Source organism: Carassius auratus, chromosome 42 (assembly GCF_003368295.1).
Source record: "Carassius auratus strain Wakin chromosome 42, ASM336829v1, whole genome shotgun sequence".
NCBI classification, from domain to species: Eukaryota; Metazoa; Chordata; class Actinopteri; order Cypriniformes; family Cyprinidae; genus Carassius; species Carassius auratus.
The window spans coordinates 10,441,952-10,463,467 of record NC_039284.1 but is presented as its reverse complement, the minus strand read 5'-3'; the positions used below and the strand labels follow the sequence as shown (position 1 = coordinate 10,463,467).

The 21,516-nt window shown below is 36.1% G+C and overlaps 1 protein-coding gene across 1 annotated transcript in view; it reads right to left on the bottom strand.

Moving 5' to 3' along the window:
• Positions 1–263: 263 nt before the first annotated feature.
• Positions 264–21,516, bottom strand: part of LOC113060620 (protein FAM196A-like) — a 35,922-nt gene continuing 14,669 nt past the window's right edge. Inside the window, exons 3-5 of the mRNA XM_026229690.1 lie at positions 14,636–14,707; positions 1,322–1,781; positions 264–1,211 (exon numbers count right to left, since the gene is read on the bottom strand). Of these exons, the coding sequence (XP_026085475.1) occupies positions 1,598–1,781; positions 14,636–14,707 (256 nt within the window). The 3' untranslated portion in view covers positions 264–1,211; positions 1,322–1,597. The remainder of the gene's footprint in view (positions 1,212–1,321; positions 1,782–14,635; positions 14,708–21,516) is intronic.

Here is a 21,516-nt window from a genome sequence, read left to right as displayed (position 1 = left end):
CAGATGGAAATTATTCAGATGCATTTATAGGCCGTAGCCGTAGATCACAGACAAGCTAGGCGATATCATTAGATGAATCACATTTGATTATGAACACGATATTTAGTAGATTGTCAGTGTACTGTTTTTATTAATACCATTTATGTTTTTGTTAATACAGCACATATCATTAGTCAACTAAATGAATGTAACATGGCAAAGATGAATGCACTTTTGGAAGTTGAATGTAAGGGAAATGTCATTTTGGAATTTATGTGGTCTAATGTGATATTGTTGTTCATGTTCTTATTCATGATGAAATTTTCTTTTATTGTTGTTATTAACAAGATGACCCATTGAATTCATTTAAGAAGTGATAACTGATGAATGTATTTTTAGTCCAGTGCCTGTATGTAAGATATATTGACCAAGTTCAGAGGCTGTCATATGTGGATCAACTTACCATGTTGTGTATTTAGATCAGTTTTAATATGAAAAATAACTTTCATATTGATTCAGTGGATTTAGTGCATTTTGAGAAAAAATTATAATGATACAATTTTATAATAAATCTTTGAAAAATTGATTTATTGCATTTTGGAACCAAACTCTTCAAATACAGTGTAATTTTCCCAAGAAAATACTTTCAGAACTGAACATCTGCAAATCAAATTTTTACTGTAAAGGTTTTTCGTATTCCAGAAATATCGATTTCCCATTATTTGATGCCGAAATCCATATAATTGAAAGACAAATCACTGTATTTTCATAAAATTATTACTATTATTATTTTACTTTTATGAGAACACCAGTGTGTAAACCTTTTTTCATTCATACTGTACATTTACAGCCTAACCATTTCTGACACACTAATTGTGCATTCTCAACATTTTCCAGAAATAATACTTCTACAAAGTCATTGATTATTAGTGCATCCAGTCAGCTGATTCTGCATTTACTCACTAATTTAATTTCATTAATTTAATTTATTCTGTCATAGAATGATAATCAATTTTCATGTCAAATTTAAGATGCAAGAGACTTTGAGAAAGAAAGAAAAAACGAAAGAAAGACTGGTAAAGAGACAGAAGCATATCTCAGCTATCAAATGTACTTTATAATTCCCAAAAGTGTGTGCTTTGCTGATTAGATGTCTTTGATGTACGGCTCCAAGTAGCTTTGTGGCAAACTAGCATTTAGCTTTGAAGTTTCTTGTCGCCTCTGCAGGATCCCTAAATTAAAATGGAACAAATGTAGAAAGAAGAAAGAGAGATCTCAGAGTTAGACACTGTAAAATATACACACATGCACAATGCATCTGCAAACATCCCTGCTCTCTTACCTTGCTAACTTTACTAAACCTATAAGGATCATTGAGTAATCCCATTGAAAAATGTGAGATCAGGTGAATTCTGCAGTTCCCAAACTCAAGAGGGTTTATCAGAGGTTCATGAATAGAAAACAACTGTTATTCCTCATTAGAATCCAGACGCTCAGTGGATCCCATGTTCCAAAACGGTAGCTAGCAGTGAGCATTTCTCCATGTTTATCCGATTAGTCAAGCAAAATTCCACTAGAATTCACTCGTTGTGATGGTTTCAGGGATCCAGGATCCATGTTAGAGGAACCAGAGTTTCCAACGTGCATGCTTCTTGGACTCAGTCTTGGACTTGCGTTTGGGGGTAGAGGTGAACACCTCGTGTGTGTAAGGCAGAGAAGGGTAGGACGGCTCTTCGAATGGACACAGTCTCTTCATTAAGGGCTGAAGTTTGTCCTCTTGAAGTTTAAAGTCTAGTTCCACACTAAAAAAGAAAAAAGGGAACATTATAGATGAGGAAAGCGTAGAGTAGATATCATATCAAAGGAGATTACACAAAAATCTCTTGATTAGAATCTACAAGTAAACTAGTCAAATTAAAGCCAGCAATAAATCAAATTTGACTCCATTTCCTTAATTTTTGTAAAAATGTATTTTCCATATCGTATTGTGCCTATTTCATCAGCGACATCCCAAAACTCTATTCCAAAGTGCATTAATAAATTTTCTTCTGAATTTTTCATCATGCAACCCTCTGAAACATCTTTTATTTTCTGTCCTTTGGTCTGTTACGAAAGTTATATATTTTTTTTTTAAATGGTAATTGTTTTATTATTGTTTTTATTAAAGAAATTAATGTGTTATTTGGCAAGGATTCATTAAATATATAAAGTGGCATTAAAGACGTTTACTTTGTTAAATATATATAAAAACATAAAAACTTTTTTTTATAAATGATGTTTTTTTGAAATTTTTATTCATCAAAGAATACTGAAAAATATAATGAATATTATGTTTCCACAAAATCATTGAGCAGCTTTTCAACATTAATTTTAATATTTGGATGTATTAAATACCAATGGATGTAATCAATTTGTCTACTTCCTGTTGAAATCCTCTTTCACTCATTAATAATTTGACAGTAAAATGAGTTGGAAATGCCATTTTATGTTCAAGTTTTGTCTAACTTAGAAAATGTTATGAGCGTATACCACCTCATTCCTGACCTCTTACATCATGACTAAGCTGTTTAGCTCAGTCTCAGCGTTTGTGTGTATGTTTGTGTGTATGTTTGTGTATTTGACTGTCCCCGCACAGCCACAGTCTGACCTAGTCTTCCCTCTAAAGTCATAATCCCATGACAATCAGATGATTCCTGATGATTGCAGTGGCTAAACTCCCAGATTAACCATCAGGGGCAGCTTTAATCTGATCTAAATGAAATCATTCACAAAGCAACGTCTGACTCATCAATGTAAAGAACAGAGACAGACAGACCAATCACACACATTCAACTGCCCTATTCCTCACTCGCCCCCTTCTTTTTTACTTTCCTGCACTACAAATGAGCTTATTGGAAATCAATGTTGTTTGACTCATAAATTCCTTCATTCTTAAAAGATTTGTGCAAAAAGAGAGCTCTCTAACCAAAGTGCAGCATGGGAGTCAATTATGTTTATCTACGACTTTACACTGGTTTGTGGTAAGGAACACTTTATATATGACAATCAAGCTTTTTGGCTTTCATTTAAGGTTTTGTATTGGATAACACACATTTAGTTTGATTATAAGATGCTATGGTGAAACGTAGACATTAATTGTTCAGATCATTATGGAATAATGTACTAAATTTCAAAGCCTTTAAAAATACAATAGCACTTTAGCACAATTCCACACATACACACCCTAAACCAAGGACTTTTTCCTATCACATATGTATCGAGACAACAGAACGAACCAAAAACAAACTAAAACCCATGGAGACAGCAATCTGCATCTTATTTTCAAGTCTGTCCTGGATTTGCACAAATGATCAGAAAAACTTCTCTGGCATGGTATATTTAGAAGCTGCAGTTTTGTGTATTCACAGAACTAGTGAAAGCTCAGCGATTCTCAGCAGACACTCTGGGGGGTAAAAGAGAATGGAACAACCACATGCTCCTGCTCCGGGTTGGGCTAAACTACACAATTAATCACATGAAAAACCCAAACAGTTACCTTGTGTACACTGCCAGCTAATGTTGGGAATTATTAAAAATGTTCTGGTTTCCGGTTCCACCTAACGGTTCCGGTTCTGATTCCATGTCCAGTTCCATTAAAAATAATCAGAACACCGGTGCTAGTCTGCTTACAGCACTTGGTCACATGTCGCACCAGAACCTTAGAAATTGCTTTCGGTTCCCAACCCTACTGCCAGCAGGGGGGTGTAAAACATATGGGTGGCTGGTGAATAATGCATAGCAAACAATTGCAGGATCTGCAAACCTGGCTCAGAATGGAGATGATGTCTTAAGTTTATCAAGTATCCTAAGAAATGTTCTTTATTTTCTGTTCTCTTATATGGAGTTTTGTAACCACAAATTCTGATTATCTGTTACAGCCGAATTTGATTGATACACCATTTTGTAAAGACACTGTTGGAAAAAGAAAAAATCCCACTCTACAAAAAAAAATTAAATGTACAACCAATGATATATTTATACAGTATATGACAATACATGATTATGACTTCCTGGACAGCTTCAAATGGAAAATACTTAAGCATTTCTATTAACTAGAAATGAGAAATTCTAATAATAATTAAATATTATGCGGCACAACTGTTTTCAACACTGATGAAAATAAACGAATCTTGATCACCAAATCAGCATATTAGAATGATATCTGAAGGAACATGTGACACTGAAGACTGGAGTATTGTCTGCTGAAAACTCAGCTTTGCCATTACAAGCATAAATTACATTGTAAAATACATTACATTATATATAAAGCAGTTATTTTAAAGTATATTAATAATAATATTACTGTTTTTACTGTATTTTTGTTACAAAAATAACAATGTAGCACTTCTGAGCATAGGTAAAAAATATTTGTAAAAATCGTACCCCAAACCTTTTATTATTTGTGTGAGTGTGTGTGTGTGCACGTGTATGTGTATGTGTGTGTGCTGGTTTATCCTTGCATTATGGGGATCAAATGCGCCCACAAGGATAGTAAAACCTGAAAATGCCAACACGTTTTCTGTGATGGCTAGGTTTAGGGGTAGTATTGGGTTAGAGGAATTAAAATATTGTTTGGTCAATATAAAACAATATAATTATATGAAAAGTCCCCACAGTTCAAAAAAACATAACAGGTGAGTGTGTGTTTGTATGACCTGGTATTCCCTAATTTAGGAGGACCAAACTTCCCCATAAGCATAGTAATACCAGTTCATTTTAACCTTACGGGTAATCCTATGAACCCAAGGTTATTGCTCAATTATTTGCTTCACTGCTTTGCTGTAATGCAGAAACATACACACACAAACATGCATACGGTCAAACCCGCAGGGGTTGTAGACATGGAGCTAAATATTTAATCACAGTAACACTGAACCTCATCCTTTATACAGGTATACAAACATTCAGCCGTGAGCTTCGGTCAATGACAGGGTACAAACCCAGCCAGGCAGATGCCAGAAATATTATGTTCAAACACTTTACCGCAGGGACAAACTGTAATAGGTTCAGTCAATGAGAGGCTGTATTAAAAGAAAAGCTCAATCTTGGACACAACAATGTCAAATGTTATGTTCCAGTACGAGTCAAGATAGCAATTGATTTTAGTAGGAGGCCTAAAGGTTTTTATCAGAGAGAGCGGAGGCTGGTGCAGGAGATCAGCTGGATCATTTCTGAGGGTTTTACTGAAGTGAGTGGATTATTATCAAGCTCTGTCTGTAATTTCTGCTCAAGCCGCACTGCTGTCCATCCCTGCTGTGCACATTGGCAGGTATCTCTGCCACCTCTCATTCAAACTAACCACTCGTCCTCCAGCAACCTGACATGTGACCCGCTTGAGTCCATTTGTCTGGATTCATGTGGTGCCGTGTGGACAGCACAGACTGAGGTGGTGCTGAAGGACGGGGCCCATCGGGTAACTAATGGCCACATTGCTCTTGCCTTTAGAAGGCAGCCGCAGAGTGAACTTATCCAGTCCACTATCCCAACAAAAGGCATCAAAATCAATGCATCCTCACTAGCCACTATTCCAGTTCCAACGCAAATATTACCAACACTGTCATGTAACCTCATGTCTCATTCACCAGAGAGAAACATTACAGTACAAAGCTTATAAAATATTACAATAAAAAAGCCTTCTATTCTCTCTTGGTCTGCAATAGCATAATGGAATGTGCTGATGACTTATAAGGTCTATGTTAACAGGGTGTGCAGAGGTATGCATATGCCCGCGGACCAAGGAACACAATTGGATGAACATTTTATTCTCCTACACCTTCCACAGATCAAATAAATACATATAAATACTGTACAGTTTAGACCACTTAACTTATTGATTGTTATCGGGATGTGAAGAGAATTTCAACCAGCATAACAAAAACAGTTTTTGAGCCAAATCACCTTTAATTCCTGAATGAATCAGCCTTTGAACAAATCGAATGAATGAATGAATCACTTAGTGACTTAATAATTGAATCCCTGACGAATGACAAGCGACAGACTGGAAGTCATTCATTAAGAATGGACAGTAGTGATTGGTTGATTTGTCTAATTTTAAATATTCCATCATGTTTGATTAAAATACATAAATCACTATGATTTTATAAAAATGCATGGTTAAAAATATAAAAAATTAACTTATTGACTCAGGTATACAGAAAATGCATTTGTGAGCCCTAAAAACTGATGTTAGCCAGTTTAAATATAAAATATAATTATTAAAACAAACTATGTGTGAACGCAGCCATATTTATCACTGCTCATCTGCTTCTGTTTGAACACAGCCATTGTGATTAAGCTGCATTTCTCTGAGCTGCACGGTTGTTAGGCTGAGAAAAATAGAGAGTGAGAATGGGGACACTTTCCTACATTTTGAGAAATCATCTGGAGCCTGTGAAAAGTTTAGGATTTACCAATTTATTTCTGGTTCATAAATACTTAATGGAAACTGACTTGCTGCTTACAATGAGAAAATACTGCAGCCTTTAAAAGTAAGATGAGGATATCTGCATCATACCATCTCAGTAATTGATGCACACAAGTCACTTAAAGTAATGAATTAATTTTTTTAAATACCGTATAGAGGAACCAAATGGAGAGAATCGCAACTGTATTTGGCACCATTATTGTGCCTTTTTCATAAGGAAGGATATTGCCAAGCGTCTGTAGATACCCACTGGGCTGCCGTGAGACGTGACACAAAATAAATGAAATTGGAAGGGAAAAGGTGCTAAATGCGAACAGTAGGAATACCACAGGGAGTTATCTTGTACGGCACACAAGAAAACTGATGGTTGCCACTATTTGAAAAACTGATGCTTTCCCCTGGGGAAGTCGTGGCATAGTAGTTAGAACATTTGACTCCTAACCCTGGGGTTGTGGGTTTGAGTCTTGGCCCGGTAATACCACGACTTAGGTGCCCTTGAGCAAGGCACTGAACTCCCAACTGCTCCCTGGGTGCTGCAGCATAAATGGCTGCCCACTGCTCCAGGTGTGTGTTCACGGTTTGTGTGTGTTCACTGCTGTGTATGTGCACTTTGGATGGGTTAAATGCAGAGCACAAATTCTGAGTATGGGCCACCATACTTGGCTGTATGTCAAATCACTTATTTCAAAACTCGAATGGTTATTTTTTCTTACTTCTGATGAATGAGTCATGGATGTCTCCCATCAGCGCACCCTGAGGACAGAGGCTGCGACAGGACAGCCATAATTCAGGCTGTTCGTTCAGTTGCTATATGTTTCCCAGTATGTGTCCAACAACAGAGGCATTGCAGCAAATCACACAATGCTTGCTTCAATATTTTGACATATGAGAATGTAAAAATATACAGAAGTGTATGTACGGTGATGTTTACACAGGTGCAAATGTTTTCAGGCACATGAGCATGCTGGTACTATTTTGTCTTTATATGCACAGAAGTTATTTTTTTATTTTTTTTTAAGTCAGCTGTTAGCATCACCATATATCATGCAGCTGACCTATTTATTTTATTATACATTCTTCTTTTTTTCTCCACATGACTGGGTTATTTTTTAATTATTTGTCTTCCACATAAAAGAGAAAGTCATTCAGGTTTGGAACAACATGAGGGTAAGTAAATTAATGTTTTCAGTATGTTTCCTATGATATTTCTAATATTGCTTTAGCAATGACACCATTAACTGTCAGTGCAAGGCCTCATCCTACAAAATAGGCTTTTTTTTAAGTAGTGCACATGCTCAGCTTTTGAGAACATATTCAGCGAGTCTTATGGTTCAGTGAGGAATTAAGTCCTTGGATTATAAAGCCGATGTTGTTTTGCCATATGTTCTGGTGCACTGGGTATTTGATAAGAATCTCTGTAGCCATGTTCTCTTAGATACGAGTGCCAAACAAAAGCACAAAGTATTTGAGCTTAGTTGAAATGATGCAAACGTGGAATGGGAATCAAGAATCAAGGTTCCTCTAAAGCACTCTAAGGGTTCAGACTAAAAAATATATAAAAATAACCACAACATATAGTTTGGTATTTGCTTATTGAGACTACACATAGCTTAAAAAATCAGAGTCATTTTTTTAATTGGCCTTTTTTTTTTTTACACAAAACTGCAAACGGCAGTCCTGACCTTTCTTTTAACTTCTTAATAGATATTAAATATATGAATATATGAATCATAATTTATTTTAATTCTTAACAAGGTTGCACGGTTGGGCTCTCCTTAAGCTCTTATTAGCAGAAAGGTGCTTAACTGTTCATGAATCTAATGCTTTTTCTATACATTTCACAGTGTATGAATTCAAAGATTAAGGCCAGTTGTCTAGCACATGGAAAAAAAATATGTAATTAAAAATGGGGGGAAAGTTAATAATATAATATAATATAATATAATATAATATAATATAATATAATATAATATAATATAGCATTTTAGAACACACACACACACACACACTCACACACACACTCACACATACATACAAAAAAAAAACAGCTATGATGTAGTACTCAAATTATTCACTATTCAGTGCCTTAGTACTCAAAGACACTCAAAGCATTCACTTTTGCCAATGTTTGGAAGAGGAATACACATGAAATAGTTTTGGGTTGAGAGAAGAATGTGCCATTTTTTAAAACAATAGTGTGGCACAGTATGCTTCAGCCAGCTGCTTGGTTGTTTGCTGGGAGCATGCTGCTCTCTTAGAGTGCCTCCTCTTCTCCTTTGAGTAAGTTGTGATGGAGGAACAGCGAGAGCTCTCTTACACCATGCTGGCATCCATTTTAAACCCTGTATGGGTCACGTGGAGTACAGTGAATAAACAATGAACTTTGACCATTACTTTGATGATTATAACGGACAACTAAGGAAAATCCCAAATTTAGGATCTCAGGAAATTTGAATATTGTGAAAAGATTCAATATTGAAGACACCTGGTGCCACAATCCAATCAGCTAATTAACTCAGAACACCTGCAAAGGCCTTTAAATGGTCTCTCAGTCTAGTTCTGTAGGCTACACAATCATGGGGAAGACTGCTGACTTGACAGTTGTCCAAAAGATGACCATTGACACCTTGCACAAGGAGGGCAAGATACAAAAGGTCATTGCAAAAAAGGCTGGCTGTTCACAGAGCTCTATGTCCTAGCACATTAATAGAGAGGCGAAGGGAAGGAAAAGAAAAAAGTGGACAAGCAATAGGGATTACCACACCCTGGAGAGGATTGTAAAACAAAACCCATTCAAAAATGTGAGGGAGATTCACAAAGAGTGGACTGCAGCTGGAGTCAGTGCTTCAAGAACCACTACGCACAGACGTATGCAAGACATGGCTTTCAGCTGTCACATTCCTTGTGTCAAGCCACTCTTGAACAACAGACAGCGTCAGAAGCGTCTCGCTTCAAAAAGGACTGGACTGCTGCTGAGTGGTCCAAAGTTATGTTCTCTGATGAAAGTAAATTTTGCTTTGGAAATCAGGGTCCCATAGTCTGGAGGAACAGAGAAGAGGCACACAATCCACGTTGTTTGAGGTCCAGATTAAAGTTTCCACAGTCAGTGATGGTTTGGGCTCCCATGCCATCTGCTGGTGTTGGTCCACTGTGTTTTCTGAGGTCTAAGGTCAACGCAGCCATATACCAGGAAGTTTTAGAGCACTTCATGCTTTGTGCTGCTGACCAACTTGCAGATTTCATTTTCCAACAGGACTTGGCACCTGCACACAGTGCCAAAGCTTCCAGTACCTGGTTTAAGGACCATGGTAGCCCTGTTCTTAATTGGCCAGCAAACTCGCCTGACCTTTACCCCTATAGAAAATCTATGGGGTATTGTGAAGAGGAAAATGTGTTATGCCAGACCCAAGAATGCAGAAGAGCTGAAGGCCTCTATCAGAGCAACCTGGGCTCTCATAACACCTGAGCAGTGCCACGCCGCATTGCTGCAGTAATTCAGGCAAAAGGAGCTCCAACTAAGTATTGAGTGCTGTACATGCTCATACTTTTCATGTTCATACTTTTCAGTTGGCCAAGATTTCTAAAAATCCTTTCTTTGTATCGGTCTTAAGTAATAACAACATTTTCTGAGATACTGAATTTGGAATTTTCCTTAGTTGTCAGTTATAATCAAAATAAAAGAATTAAATTAAATAAAAAAAATTAAAAGAAATAAACATGAAATATATCAGTCTGTGTGTAATGAATGAATATGATATACAAGTTTCACTTTTTGAATGGAATTAGTGAAATAAATCCACTTTTGGATGATATTCTAATTATATAACCAGCACCTTTGAATTCACATGTTGCACAGAGACTGGTGAAATTTCACTGGTATTGGTATCAGCTACTGAAAGTGGTTCATTACAACCTTAAAATGTAGAATGAAGTGTTTTGTTTGACCACACACACAGAAAGAGAGAGAGAGTCATAAACTGCTATGATTCACTTACCCCAACCTAAGCTAGGACAACCTTTTCCCTCTTCACCAGCTCATCACTTTGGTAACTATGACAACCATATCACCTTCACCAATACATGTCTCTGTTTCTGCTCAGCATTCTTTTCATATTAATGTGACAGTGTGTCCTCTTCAGTAAGAACCTCCAGTAGTAGGTTATAGGGTAGGGTGACCAGACATCCCGTTTCTCCCAGGACAGTCCCGTATTTCAGCTCTATTTTTGTGTCCCGACATATTTTGAAAAAATCAATGGTTTGTCCCGTATTTCCAAATTTCTTTACAAGTGGGAGATCAGAGCAAGTAGTAGAAGTGTTCTATAATGCAATAATAGTCTAATCAAAGGTAACTAAGCTTGTCGTTGGACAAAATTACCATCCAATTACAATTTGTTATCGATTGCAGTAAGTGAAGGTTGGATAGATCATGCTGAATGACAAACAGAAATGCTCTCTCAGCCGCTCGCCCTCACGATCCCAGTTCTGCGATCAGTTCTTCTTGTGTCTTTTTGTCAAATACACACAACAGCTGTCAAAATCTCCATCATGTGGTGTATCTCACATACGTAAATACAGTCGGTTATGGCTTAAGTGAACATATACATCCCCTGTTATAGGGTATCTCTGTAAAAAGCATTGAATTGCAATTTAACACCACTATAATGCCCTCCCAAACGCACTGTCTTTCCACCCTGAACTGTTCCTAAGAACCAAAACCAATTACAGCTTTTACAAATAAGATCCTTCAATTTCATGGTTTACTTAACAATCGGAAGCACCCCTGAGCAGAACGGATGAATATTCACGATAAACACAATAACAATCAAATAAACAGTCCTTTAACACAGATGCAAGCAATAATATCATATCTTACCAGTGCAACATTTTAGATTTAATTTGATAAAGACTTTTTAATTGTTCTTTTCATTAAGTCTGAAAATTCTGGCATCATTACTCAGCATTATGTCATTCCAAATTATAATATAATATAATATAATATAATATAATATAATATAATATAATATAATATAATATAATATAATATAATATAATATAATATAATATAATATAATAGTGCATTTCTAGTCCTCTGGGCCAGTGTTTAAAGATGCATTTAAAGATGCATATCGCATATGCATATCGGTGTGTATTTGACTTCCCTGACTGTGCAAACTGAATTGCATATTTTTGATTTCTTTTCTGACCAATTTTATATATTCCATGGTCGTCTGGTAGGCGATGAAATGCTGCATTTGTCTGATGATACATGGCATGCCTTTATGTACATGTCACTGCGTTTGATTTCAGTGTATAAATGAATTAATACAAAAATGCTTGAGAGGCAAAATGTTTATGTTATGCTCCCACGTGTCAGCATACTATGTGTGTGTAATATAGGTGTGCTGCATTCTGGGTTTCAAAGCCATATTGGTCTGAATTGACATGGGGGTAATTATTGCTTTTAAAACAAAATCAGCAAACCCATACATTTAAGAGGAATGGTTCTGAAAATCATACAGTTACATTAGTTTCTTAAAGAACAAACTTTTAAAAATAGAATAAATAAACAACTCTAGATTTACAGTTCATGCCAGATCTAAGTTTTTTTTCAATTGGTCTGATTGGTAAAAAAAAAAAGTCCATATGTGGCATGCATCAAAGGAACTCACTCAGTCATAATATTTTTTATTTTATCCTTGATAATTCTTACTGGAGGAAGAGCCAAGGCTAACAGTACAGATTTTACATTCTATAGTTATTCAAAGCTTCACTACACCATTGACAGATTTGCAGCTATGATTGGACACTGTAGCTGCGCTTGTACAAATATGTGCCTTAATATGCTCAGAATCTTTAAATCAAGGATACATTTTTTGGCTGAGCTGAAAGATTCAGATAGAGCATATAAAAATCTAAAATATGCAATTCAGTTTTAAAGGTTTTTATTTAGCACAGTGGCTAAATTAACAAATAACCAGACACCACATGATACAAATATTCCATCAACGTTTAATACTAATGACTTCATGAATTTCTTCACTGAAAAAATAGATAACATTAGAAATACAATAGCGAATGTAGATTCTAAAGCGTCTAATACTTCAGTTTCATCCATTGCACCCAAAGATAAACTGCCATGCTTCACAAATATAGGACAGGAAGAGCTAAATAAACTTATCACTGCATCTAAACCAACAACATGTTTATTAGTTCCTGTACCCACTAAATTACTGAAAGAGTTGTTACCTGTAGCCGAAGAACCACTTCTCAACATTATTAACTCGTCGTAATTTTTGGGTCACGTCCCAAAACTATTCAAGCTGGTGGTTATTAAGCCTCTTATTAAGAAACCACAACTAGATCCTAGTGAACTGGCAAATTATAGGCCTATTTCAAATCTTCCATTTATGTCTTAAATATTATCAAATGTTGTGTCTGCTCAATTGAGCTCCTTCCTGCAAAAAAATTTGTCTGTATGAAGAATTTCAGTCAGGTGTCAGGCCCCACCATAGCACAGAAACTGCACTTGTTAAAAATTACAAATGACCTGCTTCTTGCGTCAGATCAAGGCTGCATCTCATTGCTAGTTTTACTTGATCTTAGTGCAGCGTTTGACACCATAGATCATGACATACTCATAGAAAGATTACAAAACTATACAGGTATTCAAGGGCAGGCACTAAGATGGTTTTGATCCTACCTGTCTGATCTCTTCCATTTTGTTTATTTAAATGGGGAGTCATCTCATGTATCACCAGTAAAATATGGAGTGCCACAAGGATCCGTCCTAGGTCCTCTGCTATTTTCAATACACATGTTGCCCCTAAGTAATATTATTAGAAAGGATAGTTTCCACTGTTATGCTGATGATACTCAGCTACATATCTCAACGAGACCAGATGAAACTTCTCAATTATCTAAGCTAACAGAGTGTGTTAAAAATGTAAAATATTGGATTACTAATAATTTTCTCCTATTATATTTGGATAAGACAGAGATATTAATTATTGGACCAGAAGACAGTACACAGAATCTTGTAAATTACAATTTGAGTCTAGAGTCCTTACCAGGTCAAGAAAATATTATCATATTACCCCCAATTTTACAGTCTCTGCACTGGCTACCTATTAAGTTCTGTATTAATTACAAATTATTATTACTTACCTATAAGGCCCTAAATGGTTTAGCTCCTGCATACCTAACTAGCCTTACACCACGTTACAATCCATCACGCTCCCTAAGGTCACAAAACGCTTTTGGCTCCCAAACTCTGGAATAGCCTTCCTGATAATGTTTGGGTTTTAGACACACTCTCTCTGTTTAAATCTAGATTAAAAAATGCATCTCTTTCACCAAGCATTCGAATAATGCATCCCTTAAATTGTGACTGCAGTTTCATCTGATCAAATGCACATTCTTATTCTTTAGCTTGGGTTAAACTAATTAATTTTACTTTGTTGGAACAGCAGCTATGCTAATGATGTCTCTATTTGTTTCTCTGTTTTGCCAGGATTTACATCCTGTGGTAACTAGGATATACACAATCTCCAGTCTGGATCCAGAACACCTGAGAAGAGATGATGCTGACCCTCAGAGGACCCCAGATGTTGCTAACACTGAATCAACAAACAGAACTAACAAATATTGCTACAAGTGTGATTGCATCATATAATAATTGCTGTTAATAATGTTCATCGTCTGGCTGACTAAGTCTTGTATTAATTTTTGTAAAGAATCCTGTTATATGAACACAAACTGACAGTTACCACTTATAAGCTGTGGGGCGGGGCGAGGAGTGAACGAGGAGTGAGGCCAGGTGTAGTGATTAGAGATGAGCTGCACCTGCGCCCCACCGCCGGTATCGAGTCCCACGTAGGAGATGGAAGGTTATAATACTGGAGCGACTATAGTGAAGGAGGAGAGAGGACCAGGCCTGGGCCATATTTTATGTTTTGGTTTTTAATTGCGCGCACCAGTCATCCGCGAGGGGCTGGTGCACTGTTTTGTATTTATTTTGAATATTAAAATGTTTTGATTGTGCGCCGGTTCCCGCCTCCTTCTTCCCGATGAGTATGGAGATAATATTGTTACAATAATTTTCTGTAAAGTTGCTTCGTAATTGTTTGTATCATAAAAAGCGCTATACAAATAAACTTGAATTGAAAACTTGAATTGAATATAGCAGAGACTCACCTGTATATGATGCAGGCACTGTTACGACATGTGTCACAGTTGGCTGTATCCTGCCCAGTTCGATAAGACAGCCTGTGGAAAAACAGTATGTGATAAATGTAGCATCCAGAAACAATAGAATGCATAACTTAAAGGGATAGTTCAAACAAAAGTAAAAATGATATCATCATCATTTACTTGTGCTTATTTTGTTCAAAACCTGTATGACTGTGGGGGGAAAATAAGCTATTTTGAAGAATGAGGTTCAAACAACATTGGACCCTACTAACTTTTATTTTTATGGACAAAAACACAGACATTTTTCAAAATATCTTCTATTGTATTACGCAAAAGAATGAAATCATACAGGTTTAGAACAACATGAAGGGCGGGGGGGATGGATTACCTTTTAGCAAGGATGCATTAAATTGATCAAGTGATAGTAAAGACTTTTAACTTTTCATTGTTACAGAAATATAAAAATATCTATATATATTAAAAATGCTGTCCCAATGTATTAATCAAAGAGTCAAAAAAAATAAAAGAAACAAATATAATTTCCACAAAAATATTAATCAATACAACAGTTTTTGACATTGATGATAATAAGAAATGTTTCTTAAAGGGATAGATCACGTTGAAACAAAATTATGGTATGTTTTAGCTTACGACTCATATAATGCAGGTCTATGGTCACCGCCTCAAAGAGCATGCACAGTGAAGTTCAAATTAAACAATTCCCCATCGTAAGTACACACTGATGACCTAAGACACGAAACAAGTGCTTTGTGTGAGAAAAAGAACAGTATTCATATCGTTTTTACCTTTTATACTTAACCACGTCCAAGTGATCTGAGCGTGCGTGCGCTTCCTGGTGTGTGACATGTGCGCGGAAAGGGTCGGATGTGATCTCTCACGCGTGTACTCACTCACGATGTGTACTTACAATGGGGAATTGTTTAATTTGGACTTCTCTGTGCATGCTCTTTGAGGTGGTGACCATAGACCTGCATTATGTGAGTGACAGACAAGAACGGTTTGACCTAAAAATATCAAAATTTAAACTACTGCGGAAACAAAGACACCTACATCTTGAATGCCCTTGAGGTAAGCTAAAACATACCAACATTTAATTTCAAAGTGAACTATCCCTTTAAGCACCAGATCAGCATATTACAAACATGTGACACTGAAGACTGGAGTAATGGTGCTTAAAATTCATCTTTACCATCACAGCAATAATTCCATTTTAAAATATATTAAAACAGAAATAGAATAGTTTTATATATATATAGCTATGGTAAGCTTACGATATATTGTTATATTTAATTCAGTGAAATGTTTTTTTTTTTTTTTTTTTTTTATATAGCCTTACCTATTTCTTCTGCATTGGTGTATTTTTTTAACACAGGGCATCTTGCAGATTATTGCTTTACTCTGCCCTGTTGCCAGGATTTCTTTACATTATTTAATGATGGAAGACAGCAGGATTGAATTCCTTCTATCTGTCCGCTGTTCATTTGTGGCCCTTGGGCTTCAGCAGCATTAATGTATGTACAAGGGGATGATAGATCATGCACTAGCCTGGCATTCTTGAAGTGGATATATTATCTGTGTGCTAATGTGTGACACTGTAACACATGCTTAGCATTTTTCCAAAGACAATAACAGGGCTACACCCAGCAGCCATGCAGTTACGCATTTTCATTAAAACTTAATGAAAGCCTAATTGGATCACTTTATTCCTTTGAGCACTCAAGTGTCAGGATGGTCATTGATATTCTGCATTCAGTTGGATCTGACATTGCTGAGGAGTTCACGGTGACAGTGGTTACACATTATGTCCAAACATAAAAGAGTGATGTTTTGCTGCAGCAATGCATTTGGCGAGAACAACACCTGAACTTAGCTTTTACTTTACTTGTTTAAAGACTAGAATAAATTATATTTTTAGCATAATTATATTTTTCCCAGTCTGCTCAGAATCAGGGCACTACGTCATGGTAGGAGAGAGCTGTACTTAAAAGGAAGAAATTCAGTTTTTCAGTATGATCTGGAATACATGGGAATGAGATGAGTCATGGCAGAAGCACTGGAGAGGAATTAATAATTATCCTACAGGTCGGGAAGGTCGAGGAATTATTGGTAGTCAGGGTGACCCAAAGAATAGCCAATGTGATGAGGAGATCTGTTGGAGGTGTGTGCCGGTTGCTGTGTGTTTAGGCATTTACTCATGCTCATCTCTCTTCAAACCTGAATGATTTTCTTTCTTCTCTTTTTATTAATAATAATAATAATTATAATATATATATATATATATATATATATATATATATATATATATATATATATATATACATATATACATATATATATATATATATATATGTATATATATATATATATGTATATATATATATATATATATATATATATATATATATATATATATATATATATATATATATAAAAATAAGAAAAATGTCAGTGGGGTCCACTGTAGGGGTGTGTGATATGTATTGTCTACGATAACACCTCAATTGTTGTTAACAATATGTGAGTTGACAATATGGATTAATGTCACTAACACTGTGAAAAGCTGTGTTTCAGTACTGAATGAATCAGAATTTTCTAACAAATCATTTGAGTGAGCTTTGAGCTTTGTTTCTGAATGAATCAGCCATTTTGAATAAACAGTTTGAATTAATGATTCAGTGGTTTAAAAGTGACTTGCCTCTACTGTACTTATTTGTGGCTTTCGATTTATATTTTAATATATGTTTATGAATATATATGATTATACACACCTAAATATAAAATATAAAAATAAAACTGCATTTAAAGTTTGACATAAAACTTGACTCATATAAACCTACATAAGGTCAAAATTGCCACTGGAAATCAATTTAGAGGGGCACATATCAACCCTTAATGAAAAAGCTGGTTTCTGTCATTGCTGTGAACTAACCACTGCACATAATTTGAAGAATACTAAAAGCTTTCATAATCAGCTGCCCACAACAGGCCTAAACCAGAACAAAAACGAAATATTGTCTAATTATCGTTTACAACAATTATTATTATTTTTGTATTATTATTATTATTAATATCGCACAGACTTAGTCCAATGTCGGTTTGGACCCAACTGATATTCACTGTATGCACTGTACAAAAACAATTGAAATTTTCTTCAAAATATCTTCTTTTCTGTTTTGCAAAAGAAAGTAACTCAACCAGATCTTGAACAACATGAGGCTAAGTAAATGACATTTCATTTTTGTGTAAACTATCCCTTAAAGCTAATTTCACCAGCTGGTAGCTGGTTTGTAGGTTATCTAAGATGGTCTACTAGCTTTCACCAACTAATAACCAGCTAGACCATGCTAGAAACCATGTTCCAAAACAGCAATGGAATCCTTTAGAGCTGCTATAGGTCCCTTTCTCCTCTGCGAAAGTGTGAATGTGTGGAGCATACAGTAATATATGTATATATTTCAGTTATTTTGAAATAAGTATTGATCAGACTGTGTTGTGCATTTCACTGAATCACACAAGTGCTTTGTGTTTTGTCCCTGCGAGCTGGCTCTCCGTTATTGCAGACATCAGCTCTGTTGAAAGACACGCTCTGCCCTCTCTCGCTGGAGGTGTGCCCTGAGTGTGCAGGGAGGTGACACACTGCTACGTTCCTGGAATAACCTGTGAAAATCTGACACTGGCAGCAGAAGCACGTCTACACACTGTGCAATGGAGTGCTAATGCTTCTTTCCAACATGAATACACAATGGTTCAGTATGCCATTGAAATTCAGCGAATGCTGTTAGGACATACTCATATTTGCACTAGCTAATGAAAATGATACGTGACAATGTCAGTAGGAGCGGCATCTAATGATACTCCAATTGAAGTCCTTTGACTTCAGACACAAAATGCATTGGAAGCTGCTCATGGATAATTCATTTGTTGATCATCAAAGACAGAATATACAGAGAAGAACTAGATGTGTGTATTATCTTAAAGAAATGTGAGTGGATGGTTGCTTAGGATAGGAACCATTTGATGGTTGACTCCACGTTACAGTTCTTGCATTAGCGGAGGGACAGAACACCATACTAAAGTACTTGGACAGTTTCCAGCAATATTTATTCAACAGTGCTGCGACACAGATACAGGACCTTAGTGGCACAGCACACAACATGACCAGTGTACTGTAGTTTGATTCCTGAACAAATGACTTGCTATGTTCTTTACAGTGAACCAAGACACACAGCGCAACCAGTTTAGTTTGTTTATAGAACTATGAGCCTTTATGGGTTCCTTTTTAGTGAATCATAAACATATGGTGCAACCAATGTAGTCCGATTCTTGAACTTAACTCTTAGGAGCTAATTGTTTTTAATGAATTAAAAGCAGAGGGGGCTAACACTGTCTGTGTAGTCTGTTTATAAAAAGAGTGACTCTTGTTTAGAGAACAAAACCTCCTATGACACTTTACTTTTTGGTAAATCATAAATATATGGTGCAATCAGTATAGTCCATTTACAGAACAAATGACTCTAATGAGTAAGTTCTTTTAGATGAATTTTAATGAATTAAATGGTACTACTAACAGTGTAGTCCGTATTTACGGAATGAGTTACTCTAAAGAGCCGGTTCTTTAAGTAAAAGCACATACCAAAACCAGTGTAGTCCATGTATTTAATGAATTAATCTTATGATTTGGTTCTCAAAAGTCAATCAAAAGCACAATATACAACTGACTCAAATGAACTGACTCTTTTAGTGAATCAAACATATTTTAGGGGTACATATAACAGATAAACCTGATCAGTTAGAGTTACATTTAAATGTATTTATTAATGCAATCATTCCATTATTTAGCAATAAAATTGCTTTTCTTTTTCCCAAATACTTATTTCTGAAATATATTAAAACATGAATTGAAACCACAACTGTGAAATTCTTTACATTTTCATCCAGACACTGACAATCTGTTGCCGTCTGGCTAGGCTGTAGAAGTCATTGACATATTAATGAACCAGTCATGATAATGATTAAAAAGCAGTTAAGGTGGCTGGATCTCAATTTGGATACATCAGCCAGTGACTGTCCTTGGAAAGTACTGCATTAAAAAAGCTGCTGTCGTCTTATATAATGGTGAAATGAGCCTCGGTGAGTGGAACAAAATGTGTTAAAGTACTTGTGGAGAAACTTATACATTGTTGCAAATTTGAACACTTCTCCTCGACAATTATCTTGCAATTTCCTCCCTAAAAAAAAAACAAGAAACTCATGCCAACATGAGTTGTGCTTATACAATAGGAGTTCATCAAAACAAATATGACAATAATTACTATTTACTAAGGTTTGTAGTTTGTAGGTGAGATATAGCAAAGTTTGTAGGTGAGATATAGCTAAGTTTGTAGGTGAGATATAGCAAAATGCAGCAAAAAACTAAAATACTGTTATAAGTTCAAATTTAAGTTATATAGTTCAAATTTAAAATAACTTCTATCAATATACAATATTTTAAATAAAGTGTAATACTTAATTCCTGTGATGGCAAAGCTGGATTTTTAGCTGTCATTACTCCAGTCTTCAGTTTCCCACATGCAAATGTAATATAGCCTATGTACATATTAAATATTGTCCTATCTGCTTTGATGACTCAGTGCAAAGATAATATGGTGCAGTCCTATAGTATTTTCCTAATGCAGACTACGACCAGTGAAAACTAAATAACTGGCTAAATTTCCAGGCTCAGCATGACTCTATCAGCACTAAAAGCTGGCTTAACACCTAAAGGCTTTACCCTGGTGTTCCAGAGACATCCATGCCAGGGCTCCTGAGTGCTTGGCATTTTAAGCTCTGCCCACCCTGGCTGTCAGCAGCATGCAGACGCTTTGTTTGCACTAAAAGGGCTGCACTCAGACAGAGAGGAACATCAAACCCTTGGCTCTGACTGGTTTAACCCAGGGAGACTGGCTGGGCTCTTGTATGGCCAAACTGAGCCACTCATCAGTTCTGAGCTCAGCTGCTCTGATGACACCTAGCATGTGGGAGTGCAGGCACGGTCCTGCCTCTAATAATAGGGCCCACACTTATTGTGGAAGATGGGAGCTACAAATACACACAAAACAGACACACTTTCTCCTTCGGAAGATGAAAGGGCTGGCTGATGAGGCGCTGCTAATTGAGTAGTGATTTTGAGTAGTGGTTTTGTGCTCTAAAAATACGGCCTGCTTTTCTCACTCCTGTTTCGGAATTAGAAAGAAGTCTGGCGCTCCTAAGAGGTGAGTTAGGCTTGAGGGCCATTAACCCAAAGCAATGCCTAAAGGGCCTTAAGTGCTAAGACTGTGGGTTTTAGACCAGTTCTGTGGTGCCAATTTGACTCATTTCAGGAGATTTTTGGGTGAGATTATGTATACACATGTTCAGCCATCTGCTGTTTACAAGATCCCTACCATACTTAATGGGCAATAATATGGTAGACGTAAAGTGGCTACTTTTTAAAATGGCTCATAATTGACAATCCGCTGAGCCCAGCAATAAAAATATTATTGACTAATCTTACCTTAGAAACTGCTGTCATTTTCAAGAACTTTCACTTTTATGTTAGTCTACTGAGGATCTCGGTGTTTGAAGAGTTTCAAAGAGTAATTTCAGAGACATTATCCATGGTCATAAGTTATTGTTGGATTACTTACAGTAAGCACAAGGTACCCAGAGATACAAGCCTTATTTTTATTTTTTATTCTTTTATTATTAATGTTGTTATTATTGATCAGTTGGAATTGCTTTTGAGGCTTCAGACAAATTTAGGTTTATAAAAAAAATGAATGAACAAATAATTAATAATGTTTTGAAAAAAATGAAGCAGAAATCTTTAGTTCATTCGTGGGATG